Raw genomic sequence first — 19,627 nt, 5'->3', positions numbered from 1 at the left:
CAGGAACAGGCAGGCCTACTGTTGGTTTCTGTCAAGTATTGTAATAGTAATAAAGGAAATTAATTCCAACATCAGACATAAGAAATGTATGGTAAAGGTTTTCATTAAGACAAGATTCATCAGTAGCCTTAACAGCAATTATATGGTTTGGATAGTGGTTTCACAGGCCTTCACAATGAAATAAAAAGTTCCAATGAGTTATTAAATCTATTCTGATAAAAATTAGTAACATATAAAATACTTGGATTTCCTATATATTCTTAACACTGATTCAATCTGTCAGCATTTAATGCAGAGTTGAATTTGAGCAAAAATTACTGTTTCTATCATAATTAATTTACTCTAAATTGTATGGATTTCCATGAAAAAATAGACCTGCTCTTTCAAACTTACACTCATAAAAAAAACTTGTATCAACGTTTGCCTCAGACACTCACTGTTAATAACCTTAACCACATTTATTCTCTAATGGGCACTTCTCATAGAGGGAAGAGTAGACTAAAAATTTAAAGAAATTATTAATATTTAATTACAGCTCTGCCAGTATTTAGAATTTCGGTAAGTCATTTAGATGTTGAATGGTTTATATACACTGTACCTGTTCTGTGAAGCTGTGAAAAAAATTGACAAAAAATAGGAAAGAGAAATGACAAAGTCTGCTAATGAATTCCTCAGGTGGCACTGATTTATAGCTTAGGCTTTTGTATTTTTCTTCCTATTCCACCCAGGGCCTCAAAGAGAGAGAAATAATTTCATAGAACACAGATGGAAGAAAAGAAAGCAATTAAGTTGAGGCAACGGCACACAGAATAAGATGCAAAATGAAGTTCTGCAATCACTCATATAATTACAGATAAACAAACCTTAAAGCCATCAAAAACAAAAGCTTCATCATCTGAGCCAAGTTCCTGATCTGGCAGGCAACCCGGCCTTGTCCAGCCAACTCTCATGTCTCCTGCTGTAACTGCCTCAAACTCGAAGTACCACTTCCCAGCCTTCACTGCATAAGTCTTCTCTGTGCGGAAGATCCTAAATTTTTCCATTATCCCATTGCATATATCCAATCTCGTCGCTGTGAGGTTTAAAAAATAAAAAGGTAAAGAAAAAATAAAAGTAGCATCAAGTACTGTATTCAACTACTGATAAAATACAAGCAGTGAAAACAACAGACAAATACACAGCCCTGTCTTTAAAGCACACTGAAAAATATTAGGAAGTAATGGAATTGGCATTCTGAAGAACAGATGACCTATTACCACATCAGTAAAGCAATCAAACAGTTAACCCAAACATAGAGCATGAGAGAATATAATGCATTAATTCACAAGGCTTAAAAGATTGCCTTCCCTTTTTTTGAAATATGGCATATAGATTTTCACATTGTATTCCTGAGGCAAGTTAAGATGGATTGTATAAAGAAACATTTTAACAGTGAAACCAGGAAAGTTTGCCGCTTGCCAGGTGCTAACATTTGCACCTTATGGAGATGATACCAAGGCTCATCTGGCCCTCCAAGTACTAACCCCTGTTGTTCTTCCATGCAGATACCAGTGAAAAAGCCAGGAATGATCTGGGATGTTGCAAGCATTGACTCTAGGGAAAGTGGTCAAGGGCTCAAGTAGTGTCCTCCTTGATCCAATCAGTGACCTGAAGACAACCCAATGGATCCTGAGGGTTAACAACTCAATGCACAGCTGGTGTTGACAGCAAGGTTTTAGTTTCTACAACAGTAAGACCCTCTTTGAGAGTTAAAAGACGCTTAGAAGAGATGGGATCCATGAGACTAAACCAGGCAAATATATCTTTGCCAACAGCAGGCCAACCTTGCTGGGAGAGCTTTAAACTAGAAATGACAAGAAAGGACATGATTCCTTAGAAAACAGCCAAGTAAGCTGAGGATAAGGGTAGCAAGCCAACGGCCCAGAGTGACAAGAACAGAAGGGATGCAGAAATCAAGAAAACAGAGCTGAACTGGAACCTGTTTGTGTGTAAGCACACAAAGGAGAAAGTACCTGCAGAACAGCTTGATGGGGCTCCCTTGCCTCTTCTGGGGAACCAGCATGCTTGGGTACCTCAAATGACTACACTGATGCATGCAGCATGTCCAATTAAAAATGAGTGCAGTTACAGGGCTATGATGCATATTAGGATCACAGAGATATGATGGGATAATTCACACGACTGGAACATTGCAATGGATGGATACAAGGTTTTTTAGGACGGACAGGCTGTGAGGAAGAGTTGGCTTTTATGTGAGAGAGCAGCTGGAATGCATGAAGATCTGCCTTGGGATGGCTCAGGAGCAAGCTCTGAGCTTGTAAGTAAAGACAAGCAGGCAGACCAACATAGGTAAATTCATCAAGGGTAACCGCTATTAAAATAGTAAATGAGGCTTTCTTCTAACAACTAGAAGAAGCCACGTGTTCAGCAAGAAGAAAAGGCAGCAGGAGCCCTGCTTGGATGAGCAAGGAGCTCCTACCTGAACTCAGACATAAAAAGGAAACATGTAAGTGGTGGAAAACAGGGCCAAGGGACACAGAAAGAACACACAGATTCTGTCCAACCTTGCAAGGCTAGAGTTAGGAGCACCAAGGCTGACCTGGAGTTGAATCTGCCAGGGAATATGACAGGCCAGAAAGGATTCTACAAACACAAATAACAAAAGGAAGATTAAGGAACCCATGGTCCACTTGCTGACGTGGCGACAAATGAGACAGGAAAGACTGAGGTACTTGGTGATTTCTTTGCCTCGGTCTTTAACAGTAAGATTGGCCTTCAGGAATCCTCAGCTGCTGAGACAATAGAGAAAGTCTGGAGTAAGGAAGACTTATCCTCAGTGGAGGAGACCCAGGCTAGGAAATACTCAAACTGGATTTAAATAAACCCATTAACCCTGGTAGGTTGCAATCTACAAGTGGTGAGAGAACTGGCTGATGTCATTGTGAAACCACTCCCAATTATCTTTGAAAGGTCATGGCAACTGGGAGAGATTTCTAAAGACTAGAAGAGAACAAATGTCACTCCGGTTTTCAAGAGGAGCAATAAGGAAAAAAACAAAGAACTACAGTCAGGTCAGTCAATCCTAGAGAAGATGATGGAAAAAATCCTCCTGGAAAACATCTCCAAACATATGAAGGACAAGAAGGTGATCAGGATTAGTCAGCATGGATTTATGAAAGGGGAAATCACACATAACCAATCTGATAACCTTTCACAGTGAGGTGGCTTGCTCTGCGGATAACAGGAGAGCAGTGGATGTTTTTGCATTGACTGTAGTAAGGCTTTTCGCAATGTCTCCCTTAACATCTCATAGAAATGCTGATAAAGTATGGGTTAAATAATCCCACATTGAGGTGTATTGAAAGGCTGGCTGAAAACAGCCAGGCCTAGAGTAATGTAATCAGCAGCACAAAGTCCCCATGGATGCAAGTCACTAGAGGAGTACCCCAAGGCTACTATGGTCTACAGGGGTACTGGAGCCAATGCTGTTTTCCGTTCTCATTACTGACCTGGATGATGGAACAGAGTGCACCCACAGTAAGTTCAGAGATGACACAAAATTAGAAAGAGCAGTTGATACAGCTGACAGTTGTGCTGTCATTCAGAAGGACCTGGACAGGCTGGAGAACTGGGCTGAGAAGAATCTCACAAAGTTCAGCAAAGGGAAAAAGTCCGGCACCTAGGGAAGAGCAACCCCCAGCAGCACTTCAAGCTGCAGCTGACCAACTGGAAAGCAAGTTTGCAGAGAAGGACAAGTTGAATATGAGCCAGCATATACCGTTGTGGCAAAGAAGGCCACCAGCATCCTAGGCTCATCAGGAAGAGCTGTGCCAGCTGGTTGAAGTTGACGCTTCCTCTCTATTTGGGACCATTGAGTCCACATCTGGAGTGCTATGTCCAGTTCCGGGCTCCCCAGTACAAGAAAGATACAGACTTACTGGAACAAGTACAGCACAGGACCATGGCTGCAGCATCCTTCATGAGCAGAGGGTAAGAGAGAGCTGCGACTACTCAGCCCAGAGAATAAAATGCTCATAGCGAATCTTATTAGTTTGTATAAATACCTGATGGGAGGGAATGAAGTAAAGACAGCCAGACACAAAGAAGAAGAGGGAGGCAATAGGCACAAAGTAACACACATGAAATTCCATCTGAACACAAGAAAACACTTTTTACAGTGAGGATGGTCGAACACTGGAAGAGGTTTCCAGAAAGGCTGTGGATTCACGGTCCTTGGATATATTCAACACCCATCTGGCCATGGTACTGGGTAATCTGCTTTAGCTGACTGCGTTTGAACAGTGAGAGGGACATCTCAAGAGTTCCCTTCCAACCTCAACAGTTCCATGATTCTGTGAATTGGGCTCCCAGTTATTTAGATTAAAAAAAAAAAAAAAGACTAAATTCATCCTCCAATCACTTCCAGTCACTATAAAAGACAGGTGTTTGTCTTTGAATTAAGATTCCTAAACTATGAGACATCTTTGTTTAACAACAACAACGACAAAATAGCCCAAAGTAATCTTACTCCTGCTTCAGGAAAAGTGTATTAACTTCTGTCAAGATAAAAGGCAGCAAGTCTTGAAAGAATAAAGGTGCCTTAAGAAGGGCATAAAGGTAGTGTTAAAGGCAATGTCTGCAGATTACTGCTTAAGAACAAATCAAAACAAAACAACAAAAGAATAAAACAATATTTGGAAAATATTATTAGCTAGTGAAATGAGAAAAAACAACATGCCAAATATAAATTGTTTTGACTGTTCTCCTTTACTCTCTCTCAAACTGTTGAAGAGAAAGTCAGATGAGGCTAGATTTCATGGAGTGCTTTAAAAAGTGTCACAGCAGCTTCAAAGTTCAAGAAAATGAGCTTTTTCACTTCTCTTGTCTAGTGCAACGGAGTGTAAAATAAATTAACTGCTGTGTTAAAAGCTTTCTCAGCCACTGATTAATTTTGTTAATTATCTATAGCATGATCACGTGCTTATCATCACTTACTATGTTTCATTTCAAAATTCTCTTAACTGTAAGTGCAAGTGATTTGTAAGGAGCTAGTTTAAGAGAGTTTAAGTTAACATTCACACATTGTCAGGTAATTATAAGTAATATATTTTCTCAAAGACCAGTATGGCTTCACTAAGAGGTTCAAAGGAGGCTGGAGTTAAACTTTAACACATTAAACGTATTTCTTCTTAAAAGTTATCACTGATTCTCTTAAATGATGAAGGAGTAATGGCATAAAAATATTGATAAATCAGTTTGTTTTATACAAAACATGTTATCAAAGTATTTTTATAGATAAAACTGAGTTGCTATTGGGCTTCTTCAGAGAAAGAGGACAAAAAGAAACCTCAAGAGAAAGCTTGAGACAATATAAACATGTTGTTCCCTGTGCTCCATAACAGCAGTAGAGAAGTGCTTAGCTTGTGCTTCACAACTTTTGTGGAAATTATGAACAAAGATTTTATTATTATTATTATTTTATTTTATTTTTTAAGTGCTTAAGCTTTTTTAAGGGGAGAAAAACTATGCTGGGACACACACTGCTTTCAGGCATAAAAATACCTCCATCTTTTCCCTTTTTCTTGACAACTAACAATGAAGTTTTGGACTTGGATCTCTACTCTCCAATCCAACTTTCCATCTACCTAGCCCAATGTTCTTGTCAGTATTCCTGTTCTTTTGCTACCACTTGCACTATTTTACTGTGTCATCCCACCATCTTCTGGATCAATCTCTTCTGATACAGATCTACTTTTGTTTCTGTCATTCACAAAAGCACAAATTTTAGATTCGTCTATGTCTCCAAATCTCCTTTTTTTCCCCTCTCAGTGCACTGAGCATACTGGGTTGAAAAAAAAATATATATATACTGATTTATCCACAGCTATGTGGCATCCATCTACTTCTACCTATGGAAGATGTTCTCAAATATTGCCAAAAAGCATTTATCCATTAATATTCCTTGAATACTAGTACTACTCATGATCCTACATGGTGCCTCAGAGATGGCCATTCCTAACATCCTTTTAAACACTTTTTATCCTAACTTGTTTCTGGTTTTCCTTCAATATTGTTGGCTAACCCTTAGGACTGTCTCCATCTTCCCACATCAGTATACAGTGAGTTTTCCAAGACTTTACTATCAATTCAAACCATAAGGTAGCCTGAAATAACAAAAATTGCATTAAAAAAATATATATATATATTTAAAAAAAAAAAAAAGAAATAATGCTTAGTTGATCTGTCTTCCCTAAGTTCTCTGAACTACTCTATTCTCTAGTATTTTACACAGTTTTCTCTCCATTAATAAGATCACACAACTAGGGATCAACCTGACTCTCTCTCAGATTAGGAAAAAGAATGCCTAAAACATTTTGGATCTTTTCCCACAAATTTGCAAAATGTCAAAGCCTGCTCAGCCTTTGAAAATTCAATATTCCAGTCTTACCACTGCAATTCCTCCTCTTTCTGAATTTCTAATCAGCTCAAATTTTCTTATAAGCTAAAATATGTCTGCACCTGCTTGCCCATTAGACTGTGTTAAGAATCTCTCCCTTTTCTATTTTCTCAGCCATAAAAAAGTCAGTATTTCTAACCTTATCTTGAACAGCCTACAAAATCATGTCCCTCAGAAATTACTATCATACCTCATACCCCAAATGTTTGGCCTTTCTGGACTCAAGCTCAATAAATCTCCTGTAAGCAACTCTGAACTCTCTGCCATATAATCCTTTTACCAGTAGCATTTTCTCTTTAATGGTCTACACAATTAAAGCCTTAAAACCACTTTTGAAGATCCTCAGTACCTCTCCTATACAGGAGATTGACCACCACAAAGCATGGGAAGTGAGACTACATTGTCTTTTTAGATTCTAAGTAAACTAAGGCTTTCTATATTCTAAGCAATCCCAAAGCTACAGCTGCTGTGGGTAACTAATAAATAATACTTATAGCAAAGAATTAAAAAAATGCTGCTATACAGTTCTGTAAATCAATGTTAAAAATAAAAATCATCAACGGAGATGCAGAACACCACTAGATGGCTCTATATCATTTAATAACTGTATGGATTTTGGCTAGTGAAAGGGAATCTGTGTGACGATTTATGCATCTCAAAAACTGTAGAGGTTCATAAACTGTTAAACTTAAATCCCCAAAATACATATAAAACCTGTGGTTGAATGCAATTCTAGTCTTTGTTTGAGGAAGACTAGTTTGTGGGACACTTCTGCAAGTCCTTTACTCTGGAAATTTTGCAACAGGATTGATGACACTTTTCAGATGCAAGGATTGCACATACGTTCTTTTCATTTAATTAGTAACTCCATGCACAGAGCTAGCTCAAAGATCCTCTGCATCTTAAGAAAAAAAATTAATTGATTTTTCTAGCCATTCATTCCTAAGGAAAGACAGGTACATTTGGTTTTCAGAGCTGTAAATGAGGAAAGGGAATTAAGATTGTTCAGTGGGATTTGGAGAAAATGGTAGAAAATGGTAGAAAAAGAATGTGCTTTCTTTCCCTCTCTCCCTACCACCAGACAGCTCCTTTATCTTCATAGGAGTCAAACACCTCCTGCAGCAGCCAACTCACCTTCTCAGAACCATGCAGAAGTCATACTCTCTCTCTATGCAGTACCTCTTTCCCACAGTAGGAGGGGAGTGGGAAAAATTAAAAGATTATGAATCAGTCTTAAACCCTACAGACTAACCACAAGCAGATTTAACAGAGACCGTGGTGTTTTGCCGCAAGCACAATCTACTCTACACAGCAACAGATTATTTTGCCTGTTCAGCAATCCATCCCTGTTACACATTCATGGTACCAGTTTAAAAATGTAGCCTCTCATAAAAACTGAATCAAACTATACATGTTGAAAACACTGCCCTACATATCAATAAAATATTCAGACTAGCAATGGTGTAATTTCAATCAAAACATTGCTAGGAAATGAGTTAAAGTTTATTGAACTTTGAAGACCTAAGAAAATAACAGAGGCTTAAATGCTCTAACAGATTATCTAATTCGACAGTTTTTCTGTTTGAAAACACAGAAATTTGGTTTATATGCATGTCTTTGAAAATGTCATCTTTTAGTTTTAAGTATTTAAATAGAGGATTGTATGCTAACTGCAGAATCTTTCCTTAACTATTTGCAGTTAAAACTGCAAGAACATAAAATTCACTTCTACTGAGCCTACATATAATCTTTTTCTTAGCAATTTTGCTATTCTGTTGTGAAATAACAAAGATAGTACTAATCAAAAATATTTTAATTTAAAAATGATTTTTGGATTGGGGTACCTCAAATATAATGAATGAATGTAAAGTCAAAGGGTAATATAACAAGATAATACATAGAAAAGGGCCAATTAGCTTTGAAGGTACTCTAACTGTTTAGGTCGTTTTATGTCGTTTTACTGGACCAACAAATCAAGTAGTGAAGTGGAATAGTCTTTAATTTCGAGAGAGAGAGACAACAAAATTGTTTACCATGATCTTGGTCAGGAGCTTCCAGGTTGTAACCATAGCCTAAAAGGGTGCGGACTGCTTCACGAAGACTGTCTTTGTTTGACTTCTTCGTCCGATCATCCAAAAGAGCATAAGGTACAAGGCGAGGATTTCGTCGATTTTTCACATCCTGTAGATGTATGAAAAATGAAATTCAGTTTCAGAAGCCATACTCTCTCTTAAAGATAAATTGTTCTGTAGAAATAGGCAGGCATTGCAGGCATTTTTTATTGCCCTTTTAATGCAAGGCTATCTGCCTTTGGGCTCATCATAGTGAGTAAACACTAAAGTGCAGTTATTAACCAGTGCTTTATGAAATCTGGTCCTACCAATGAATTTCCTTCTAGAAAAAGAAACATTACTGGACAGGCATTACCTGTGTGCTAGAATGGCTAACAAAAAGATGAAGATAACGCATTGCTGATGACACTAAGTACTATACCATATCAGCTCTAGTTATATTCAGTGGGATGGCCAATGTCAGGGTAAACACAAAGATCATTTGAGGGACTCTCTTTCCATACTTATTCAAAACACTTTTAAGCTGACGTTCCTTTTTTTCCAATATTTGATTCAGTAGATCTGGAAAAAGGCTGCTACCAAAACAGAATGAACCAAAAATGTACTGAAAAAGCTGCTACAAGGAATTATTACTTCCTTGATAAAAAAGTGAAAAAAATAATTATGTGAAAATATTCACATTAACACCAGAGATGAAACATCATGGTTTAAAATTATTTGTCTTGCAAAAGGCATAAAAGGAGAAATATTTTCCTCTGAAACGCTGCTTGTCCAAAAGGACATTATGAAAAATTTTCTTTAAAAAATGAATCAGAAATAACTGGAATAACAGTTAACTTCTTCTAAGAAGTATAACTTCTCATCCATAATATTAATTACAGTTAGAATAATGACCTGGTAATTGCTCTAGCAACCATTAATGTACATTAATATATGGGCAATCAGCAGATAATGATATATGATAATAAAATATATCTAGAATATTACTTCCTTTAGAAATGCCTAAGCACACAGTTATAGTATGCAAAAAAAAAGGCATAAAAAATATAAAACAAACTCAGATTTATAGATTATTTTCCTTACTTAGGTCTAAGTTTATTTAACATTGTGACCTTGACCTTTTTCACTAATTCACAACTGTGGCTACTTCTTGAAGTATGAATAAGAGTAGGGATTTTTCTTTTAATAGTTTTGTTCTTTATTTCCTGTTATTTGTCTATCTAAATTTTGAATGGTACACTTATTGCTGACTTAAGAACTGTTATTGCTATACTCATCATAAGATTTGGTACTTATAATCTTCCAAACCTCTGTGGTTTAAGCATAGCAAATCAAAAGAATGATCCTATACAGTAACTGAGTTTTGCACAGTCACAATCAAGTCAGTAACAGAGCTGATTAGCTAAGAGTGGTAATTTTTATTAAGTATATTTGCAATTTGTACATAGACTTAATTCTTTTTATTCACTACAGAAAAGTTACTGTTTTGTAGTGTACTGCGGACTTTTAAGAGATGGATAACAGCTTGATTTTCTTAAAATTTTTTTTCCCCTCCAGAATTTACCAGGTTTGACAGTCTAACACTTCATCAGAAGACTGTGTTTTGTACAGTGTTTGTCTGGTAAAGTACTTGTTCACTAAGTCATGTGAAATAAAATAAATAAAACAACAACAACAACAGAAAACCTTAATCTTGTTGACAAAATTCTGTTTCAAATAGTCTGAGCTGAGTAGCACACACGAAGTTTATATAATTGTTTGGCTTTGAATTCAGAACCTATAATATCACAGTAAAAGAAAATAAATAAAGAAGCCTAGGTATTTTATTACACAACTTTGTTTCTATTGAGTACAACACAAACACCACATATGGTCCTTTACAACTGAATTTGGAGTAAAGTAAAAGAAAGCAGTACAGCCACGAAAAGTCAGTATTACAATATACAATGTATACAACAGATTTAGTTGTGTTACAGAAAATAGAATCAGAACGGTTTGGATTGGAAGGGACCTTTAAAGATCATCTAGTCCACCCGCCCCTGCAGGCATTAATTACAATCATTATATTTATAGTAATTGGATTACCACACATGTAGTTATTTGTAGAGTACATGTGAAATAGGCAGTATTAAGTCAACATTGACACTAAGCAAATATAACTCTTAGTAGTAGAAAAAAAGTACTATGGAAAATACACCCAAACACACACCAACATTTATCAAGGAGCCTTTTCATTAGAGGTAATGAATGCTACTGTAGAATAATTCACAGAGGAAATACAACGGGAGCTGCAGAACTGCATTAATTCATTCAGTGAATACAAGTATGTGACATGTAGATAATTCATCTAGTACAAATTGTAGCTTTCATAGACAGATGTCATGTAAGAGTAAGATAGAAACAGGAGCGTCCGTAACGTCTACAGCAGCACAGAATACCAGTCAAACTGTAAACAACTCTAACAGAAGAACCTGTTAAGAGACAGTGTGCATAACAATGTTGTATTCTTCAGAAGTAATTCAGTAACAAAAAAAAAAAAAAAAAGCCTTACATAAACCTCTGAAAGACATCTGAGATGATAAAGAACAATATAGTTTTCAGAGCTATAAAAGTGATATTGCAAACCTATGCAGTCCTGGGCCTTCCCAAAGCTCTGAGAAGTTCAGGATCACCAGACTAAAAGGAACAAAAAACACACACACAAAAAGAAATATATATATATATATATATATATATATATATATATATAAAAAATATTGCCTATCAAAGAGAAAGATAGGAGAACACTGAAAAATTAAAACATGGATTAGGAAGAGTGCAGGAATGATTATAATAATTCAATGGCATTGTAAGTTTTGTGATTTAAAGCATTAGAGCTGTACAGATACATATTCTATGTAGTACTGAAATGATTTTGTTCGCTTAACCAAAGCTGTTAAATGACAAGCATAAAGTCAATGTATTTCACCACATATTCAAGTGAGAGACAGATGTGCTGATGTTTTCCAAGCTTCATTTGCACCATTATAAACCCTCATTTTGCAGCTGTGAAAGGATTCTGTTTGCTGCTACGTGTGTGGATCTTGCACTTCCACAAAGATTTTTAAGCAACTGCCACTATAAATGCTATTGGTGAATTTGCCAGCAGTGCTGTCAGAAACTCAGCTCAGTGAGCCAATGTGTGAGGCACATACACTGTGAGCTGGGTCATTTACGTATACTATAAATTTCTTATCTGGTTATCCAGAGGCCTAGCTTTTCTGTGTTTACCATACCTTTAACCATAAATCATTAATATAAAAAAATATTTGATAATGTAAAAATAATTCTGAATTCATATTTAGTAGAAAGTCATTTCAAGCTCCAGGAGTCATTAGAATTGGAAAGCACACTACAGTCCTAACAAAGTTATATTCTTGGCAATGTTAAAAAATATATCCTAAATGTAACCACCTATAGCAGAACTTGTGTTCCTAAACTGGCTTTCTAGCAGTTCAGTTCGATACTCAGAAGTACATGTACACTTAGAAGTATGCATACAGCCTCAACCATCTTCACTGAGGATCGTACACACACAAAACGCCTGGCAGAATGTGCTCTCACTGTAAACCGAAGGAATTAACATATTAATACAAAAAACGTAAAATGTGAAAGTGATGTAACAACATTATTTTTTTTTACAAGGACAAGATGCATCTTTCTATACACTTAATGACAAAATAATTGACAAGCTTTAAATCTGTCATTTTTTCCGTACATCTGTATTTCCTCTGCCAGAACAGTACCTCTCTTCATTGCAGCAGAAGACAGCCTGGGAAGACCAACTCCTAATCAAATAGTGATTATTATCCTACAAAATCTTACAAAGTAAGAGTCTGGCTTTAAAAGACCAAACTGTCTTTCACATTGAATTTTGAGCCAAACTGAAAATGGACGTGATAATTGCTTCACAGCCCTGACTACCTATCCCAGGTCAGGAACAATGTTTTTTAAGTTGCTCTTCACACATTAGGAAGAACTTTTTAGGTTTCTAATTTTTACAACCAATTATTAAAGGTATTTTTTGTTTTTGTTTGTTTGCTTTTCCCTCAATTGATAGGTTCTTTAGCCACAATACAACATGCAGAAAAAGCAAAACATCCTTTGACTAAGCTATCTGCGTAAGTAATAATACATACAACCAAAATCTAAAAGTCAGAATCTCTGGATGCGACTCCCACAATCAGTATGGGGACTTAAAAGTCATATATTCAGTAAGTGCAAGAAGACAGCTTGAAATTCTTTTCATTTGCTTTGTGATCTCTGAGCTTGTCTCTTTTATGTAAGTAAAGCAGAAAGAAAAGTCGAGTTGCTCCTGTATAAATAATACCACAGACTTATGTGCAATATATGCCTTGACAACAGATATATGCCAATTAGAACCAACACTGTAAGTTCACAGGCGAGTTCTGAATATTTTCCACTCTATTGTGAAGCTTTAGTCACAAATGCATCCTTTTATACTTCAATGCTATTTTTCAATCAGCTTGTTATGGAAAATCCCTTTTCAAAAAACAAGTTAAGTAACTCAGGGAATTATGATGGTACAAAACGTCAAAATCTATACACGTAGAATATTTTTAAAAGCCCTCTCTCATAGCAGAAATGTGATTACTTTAATTGACTTACACCAAGGATATATTGCTCCTTTGTCTGTATCTATCTGTCTTATCTGTCTTCAGTCATTTACCAGTTCCCCAGTTCAGAGAAGACAAACTGGTAGGCAACCATTTTCTCCCTTAAAGGGACACTGTCAAGTACATTTCATACTGATTTTGTGCTTGTTTTTCCACTTACCCTTGATATTTAATATGTTTTTGTAAGTATAAATTTGTATTTTCCCACCTGTTTCGTTCCTCCTGCTCCTTTCATGGAGCAACAAGCTACCCTGTCCTACTGAAAAATACTTGTTTGCGATCAGTGTCATCACAGCTGTCAACACAGTTCTGGGAGCAGGATTTATTAGTTAACTTGTGCTCCCTCTGCTGGCTGACTGGTTGGCTCTGCAGCAGCAGAACAAAAATACTGTATATAGTCACGCACAAACAGCAGTGATCACTTGTAAACAAAAAAATCCTGACAAGCAGTGGTGGATTTAGAGGAAGAAAAAGTGTGGAACATGGAAGGCATTTTCCCCATCAGATTATAACAAGAAAAAAATGGGTTATACATGAACTACTTGACAGTATCCCTTTAATTTTTCATATTTTATAATCCCAAAACCATGAAGCATTCATAATGGAATAGATCTTCTAGATCATCTAATCCATAGTACAGTATGATTGCTGTTTATAACATATTTCCCAGTCATTACTTCATCTACTTTCAAACCTCTGTAAATTTCTTTTCCTTAGGAAACTATTTCACAGCTCTGTATTATCTGTTTACAGTATTACACAGTATAGCACCATGTCACTTTATTACAGTATTGTAACATGTCACAGTAATTTGATGGGATGAGAAAATGTAGCCCATGAAACAAACACATTGTTGGAGACAAGCAAAAGCATACAGCAGCATGGACAACACCTAGCAGCTTGCCATATGGTAAGCGTGCCAACTGAATGAGAAGCACCTTAGCACTGCACCCAGAAAGGGGCAGCTTGCTGTTCTGCTCTCCTCTTTCGACTTTTAATGAATAGTATTTGTTGTCTGAACATTGTATGCACTTTTGGAATTCAGTTGCCTGTCATTTCTACAGAAGAAAATAAAATTACTTATTTTGAAAAGAGAAAAAGAATTGAATTAAGAGCAAATCAACATCAAAACCCAAAGCATGGCTTCCACAGGACATACTTTTGGTGGTAAAGTTTTCAAGGACATCATACATCCACTAACCCATAAATGAGACTAATGTAATTTGTCTGCTTAACACGGGGAGTAGAGAATACTGATAATCTTGCCAATCTGCCTCCTGAAGTTCACGAACATTCCTGAGGTCTCGATGGTCTTTAACAACCTGAATATGTTGAAACCATAACTATGACACTGCTCACTCCACCACTGCATTACATTCTCAACAACAGTGCTCACTCAGCACAAAGAAGTCTTCAGTTGGAATGAATCAGACCCAACAAAATATTTGATTGTTTAAAGCAGAAGTATCCAAGACTGCAAACTTGCAACCCCAATTAAGAGGCTTTCCAACCATAAGTGTATCTGGATTCATAGCCATTTAAGCTTTTTATTTTTAAATTCTCTAGGTTCTTCTTTTTACACCTATAATTGTCTTTCTCTTGGTAGGGAAGAACTGTTCAATATCGATCATATACCTAGGCCCAGTCGAGATTCAGAGAACGCTTTCCTCTAAGTCTCTCAGAGGATGACCTGGTAGTCAAAATCAGAACCTGATTCATTCCGTCTTCTTTAAGCATCTCAGAAAACCTAACAAAGGGCTTATAATCTTAATTTAGTATTTACTAGGTCCAAGTGATAGATCTCTATATATAACAATCAGTCCCTGGCCATCAAAAGGATTTATATACCTACACAGTTCAGTAATTACAAGCCTAAAGTGTTCAAAACTATACCTCTATCTTCCACAAATATTCTCAACAGCAGACTATCATTTGTAGTATCCAAGAGTAGATTTCATTTGCATGTTGAGCTCTGTCATCCAGTGAGTAGGGCAAGGAGTCTAGGAAAGGTCCAAGTTCCAGTCTAGCCTCCAGGACAGTAATTTAAGTCAGAGGATAAAACACAGGCAGCTGACCAGTGAGTAGATAAAGTCCTCCTCTTTCTCTCTGCTCTCTTCCAGTGAGCCTCCACAATGCCACAGCATTTTTAGATTCAATGGTAAGGTCAGTTTTACCTAAGTACAGCACTAACAACTTAAGAAAGAGTTAAGGATTCTTCTGAAATTTAGTAGCAGTGTTTGATTTGAGGTGTTTACATGCCTTAGTGCATTTGTCTAATGATTTTTTTTTTTTTTAAACCAAAGCTGTAGCCTGGGAGCAGCTCTGCTATCTTTCAGGGACCATAATAAAACTCATAATTATTTATTATCACATGAAGGCTCTTCAAAAGCAGAATCTTCTATATCAACAGACACGTCAAAACATATATAAGGACAGTGTATAAATAACTTGTGTAAATGTAAAGGAGAAATCTTTTTCTCCATCTCCCACTTCCGTTATATTCTTTTGCTTATCATTACCAACCTAATAACACTCAAGAAATCTTTGACATCATCATTTAGCTGCCTTTTTCACATTATATCTCACTAATTCAGAAAACATGTAATTTAACTGAAAATTCACTCCAACAAATACAGCAACGTTATTTGTTTTTTTTTCAAAGATGCACACATACACCGAGTAGGTTAAACTAGACTCAAGGTCTAAGAAACCTTATTTACTACATATGTGGATTTGAATTTCCCAATGCTACTTAGAAATGTAATTAGCAAACAGATGCATTTGATCCCAGTAATTTCTTAACTTCATCTTAACAAATAATCTGTTACAAAGATAAATTTAACTTTTGTTAGTCGTTTTATCAAAGCTGTAAAAATTTCCCAACTTTCATTCATTTCAAATTCTCTGATTGGCAACACCCTGCATTGAAAATGTTTGGCTTCTGGGAGAAAAAAAAATTACAGGAGGCATAGTGTAAATTATTGAGTTCATTCTTTAATATATCAGAAATATTTCTTAGGAGAATCTTGAGACAGACACTCATTCTACAGGCAAATTGTGCACTGCCTCCATAAACATAGGATTATAGCAGTGGGTTCAAGAATGAATCAATCTGCTCCCCCTACCTGGCAACAGAGAAGAGAATCATCACTTCCAAAACTTCTCATGATTAATATTCTAACAGAAATGTTAACACCACTTCAAAGGGCCATCTTCCCTTATTTAAAGGTGCAGTATTAGGGGCAAATTTAATCCTGTTGTAAGCAGAGAGTTGCACCAAGACTGAGTCATCTTCAGTGTCTATATAGTAGGGGATACTGTACATATTCCAGTCTGCAAACACAAGAATTGGTTCATAGTGTGCCTAGACCCAAATACAGAATGTAGATTTTTTAAATAGCTTACAAAGTACCTAAATGATAGCTTTACAGTAAGATACTTTAATGGACAATGCTGAAATGCTATATGGCATATAATTAGTTGCATAAATGTATTTTTGCCAGTATGTGATGAGTTGAAGCAACTAATTTGAAATATATAAAATCAGATTTCTTTTATGCAAGAGCTTTGCAAATAGAATGAGCTGGGTTCCTGTACAAAAACAAAACTTGAAATGTGCTGAACTGAAATATATAATCAGAACTTTTGTCAAAAATGAAAACACCTTTGTAGGCTGGAAATAAGATGTACCCACAAAACAGTGTTTTTCATTTTTGCAAAAAAAAAATGCACAGCGCAAATCCATGAAAACTCGTATTTTCTCCCAGAGGGTGGATTTTACTAAAATTTCGCTGTGATATGCTACCACACACTTACTAACAGAAGATAGGTTTCCCTATATAAAATTCAAAGATAATCACAAAAAGAATAGAAAATATGACTCGTAAGGGAAAACTAATATAGCAGCTGCTTTGAAAAGCAACAAATTACTTATTGTAATTACTGTACTCATTGACTTTAAAAAAAAAAAAAAAAAGAAAGAAAACAAAGACCATGAATTTTGCTGTTAACAATCCACCATGCTTAATTTTTATTCCACTCCTTTACAACACATCCTGACACCTACCATATAGCTTTCCTACTCACTGAAACAAGATAACAAGTAGGCCTGGAACTTGGAGACTGGCTTAACTATTCTCAGTTACATATTGCTTTTACCAGAAATATGTTAGCAAAGTGCTTACTAGAAGTTCACATTCTGTTTTTGCTGGATCAGCAAAAACATTCAATTTCCAGGATTGCCAACATTTAAATGATACCCCTACTGAAAGTCAGTGATTACATTTCCTAAAATACTAAAACATATTAGCTTCCTGCATGCAATTTTCTCACACTGAGATACAGATACCATAAAAGAATACACAACCAACTTTTTTTTCCCTGCTTATAAAAGCAGTCTTGTATTGCTAGAAGATCTAGCAAAAGGATTGCTTTAATTACATATTTTTGCTCTCTTGACTGACAGACTAGCATTCATTAGAAGCTTATTCCTGCTCTTGTGTACCAATTATTCTCATTTAACTGTGAAATATCTCAATAAATAAGTGCTTTCTTAAGTGACTGAAGTTAGCACTTACCTGCTGGATACCATAGGTCCAGCCTTGCCTGATACGGTCCCTTGCCCACACATTGTGAGCATTCTCTGCTAGTTTATCCACCATAGCTTCTTGAGAGGGGGTCAGTTTGATAAAACTCAGATCCATGGGAGCAGGCTTATATCCACTCAACAACTGGTAGCTGTCAAAAAAAACACAGAAGTTGCAGTTACTTGTCAGTAAGAAAAATAAATAATAATAGGAATTGCAAAGGAAAGAAGTGACAAGTATGCAATATTCTATAAAAATAATCTGTCTTTTAGAATAATAACATACTGACATTTGATTTTTTTTCAAGCTAATTGCATCTTGATCAGATGAAGTAGCTGTAGTAATGAAAGCTACACCAAATGATCCGAACTAAAATGTTTCCAAAGTATTTTAGTACTTCCATACATTTAAAGTAGTAGATTAAGATGTGATATATCTAAATAATTGTATGAACACTATCATAATTAACTCTGAGCACTTTGCAATAATTATTAGAGTTTAACTACTTCCTACTGATGGAAGAAAATATTTTCTTCCTATTGCATATAGGACTGTGAGACAGAACAGGTTAAATGGATTACTCAAGATCACACATGAAGTCTGTTTATTGTAAATTTTTCTTTATAATACCTCATCCCTTAGATAACCTTTAAATCTTAGAAGCAAATATTTAAAACTTAAGCATGACTTCAGAACAGTTCCCTTGTTATTTTTAGCACTCCTAAGAATGAAGTATATTTTGCATTTATGAAGTTGTTCCCACAGAATTAATTATAGTCATCTCCCACATTGCTTATGACCAAGCTTTCTTCAATAAAGAATGTAACACACATGGTAATGGATACACCAGGACTTACTGAATTTAAAACCAAAACCTACAACACTAAGCTGCACCATTGGGATCCACCCACACAAAACAACTCTTGCTCCAGAGTCTTCAGAACACAGAACGTAAGAGTCTTGCCTAGCATTTCTCTGTAGGAGGGAAGGGGATTTGATAGTTTTTCGATCTTTTGAAGTAGTATGCCAAGCATATTAAAATAATAGTAACAGTACTAATAATATTGGCAACAACAACAGAAAGTTCTTGGCCTTGTTAGCAGCTGACCTGTGCCCTCAATCAAATTTTCAAAAAAAAAAAATTAATAATACAGGTCTGGTTGCAAATCTTTGATTCTTTGCAAGCAGAAATGACTTGATGAAATATTATGACTGCCCAGTAAAAACAACTGAATAATCATTCCAGTCCAGCACGTAAAGGTATGTAGAAGCATAGTGTCTCCTCCTTTATGCGTACCTGGTGCATGGCCTTTTCAACCCAAAAGGGCTAATAAGAGGGAAGCCATAAACAAGAACATACAGAGATGTAAACCTGTTAAGAGAGTCAATGATGACAACAAACCTGGCCAATCTCACTAACTGGCAAGCATATGAGTGTGAGAGACTATTTTCAGTCAGATTATCTTGCTAAGGGCCTTGCCAAACTGGAATGATAAGGAAAGAGGGAGACAAACACAAAGACAGAAAACCTGAAACATCCAGAAGCAAACCTGGCCAGTACTGCTAACTGATGGACTATCAAGGCACTGCAGGCAAAATGGGGCTTTGCAACTCATAAGGATGTAACCTTTATGGTCCGGATGTTGCAGGGAGTCGGTGGGACACCTACCAACTGCTCAGGAAATGTACAGGGGAAGGTAAAGCAGGAAGAACAAAGCAGGGGGTAGACAGAAAGTGGGTGCAATGTGTGTCGGTGGTGAGGTGCTGGCCGAGGGCTGCAGAGCTCCTCTGTGAGGCAAGGCTGTGGCTGCCCGGTACCAGACACAGCCAGCTCCA

General features: G+C 36.4%; 1 protein-coding gene across 1 annotated transcript in view; it reads right to left on the bottom strand.

The window, feature by feature from the left end:
- The window catches only part of RYR2 (ryanodine receptor 2), a 416,366-nt gene that overhangs the window by 153,464 nt on the left and 243,275 nt on the right, over positions 1-19,627 (bottom strand). Inside the window, exons 26-28 of the mRNA XM_040551914.1 lie at positions 17,783-17,942; positions 8,491-8,638; positions 864-1,072 (exon numbers count right to left, since the gene is read on the bottom strand). Of these exons, the coding sequence (XP_040407848.1) occupies positions 864-1,072; positions 8,491-8,638; positions 17,783-17,942 (517 nt within the window). The remainder of the gene's footprint in view (positions 1-863; positions 1,073-8,490; positions 8,639-17,782; positions 17,943-19,627) is intronic.

The sequence above is a fragment of the Cygnus olor genome, chromosome 3 (assembly GCF_009769625.2).
Source record: "Cygnus olor isolate bCygOlo1 chromosome 3, bCygOlo1.pri.v2, whole genome shotgun sequence".
Classification (NCBI taxonomy): Eukaryota; Metazoa; Chordata; class Aves; order Anseriformes; family Anatidae; genus Cygnus; species Cygnus olor.
This window is presented reverse-complemented; position numbering and strand designations above follow the sequence as displayed.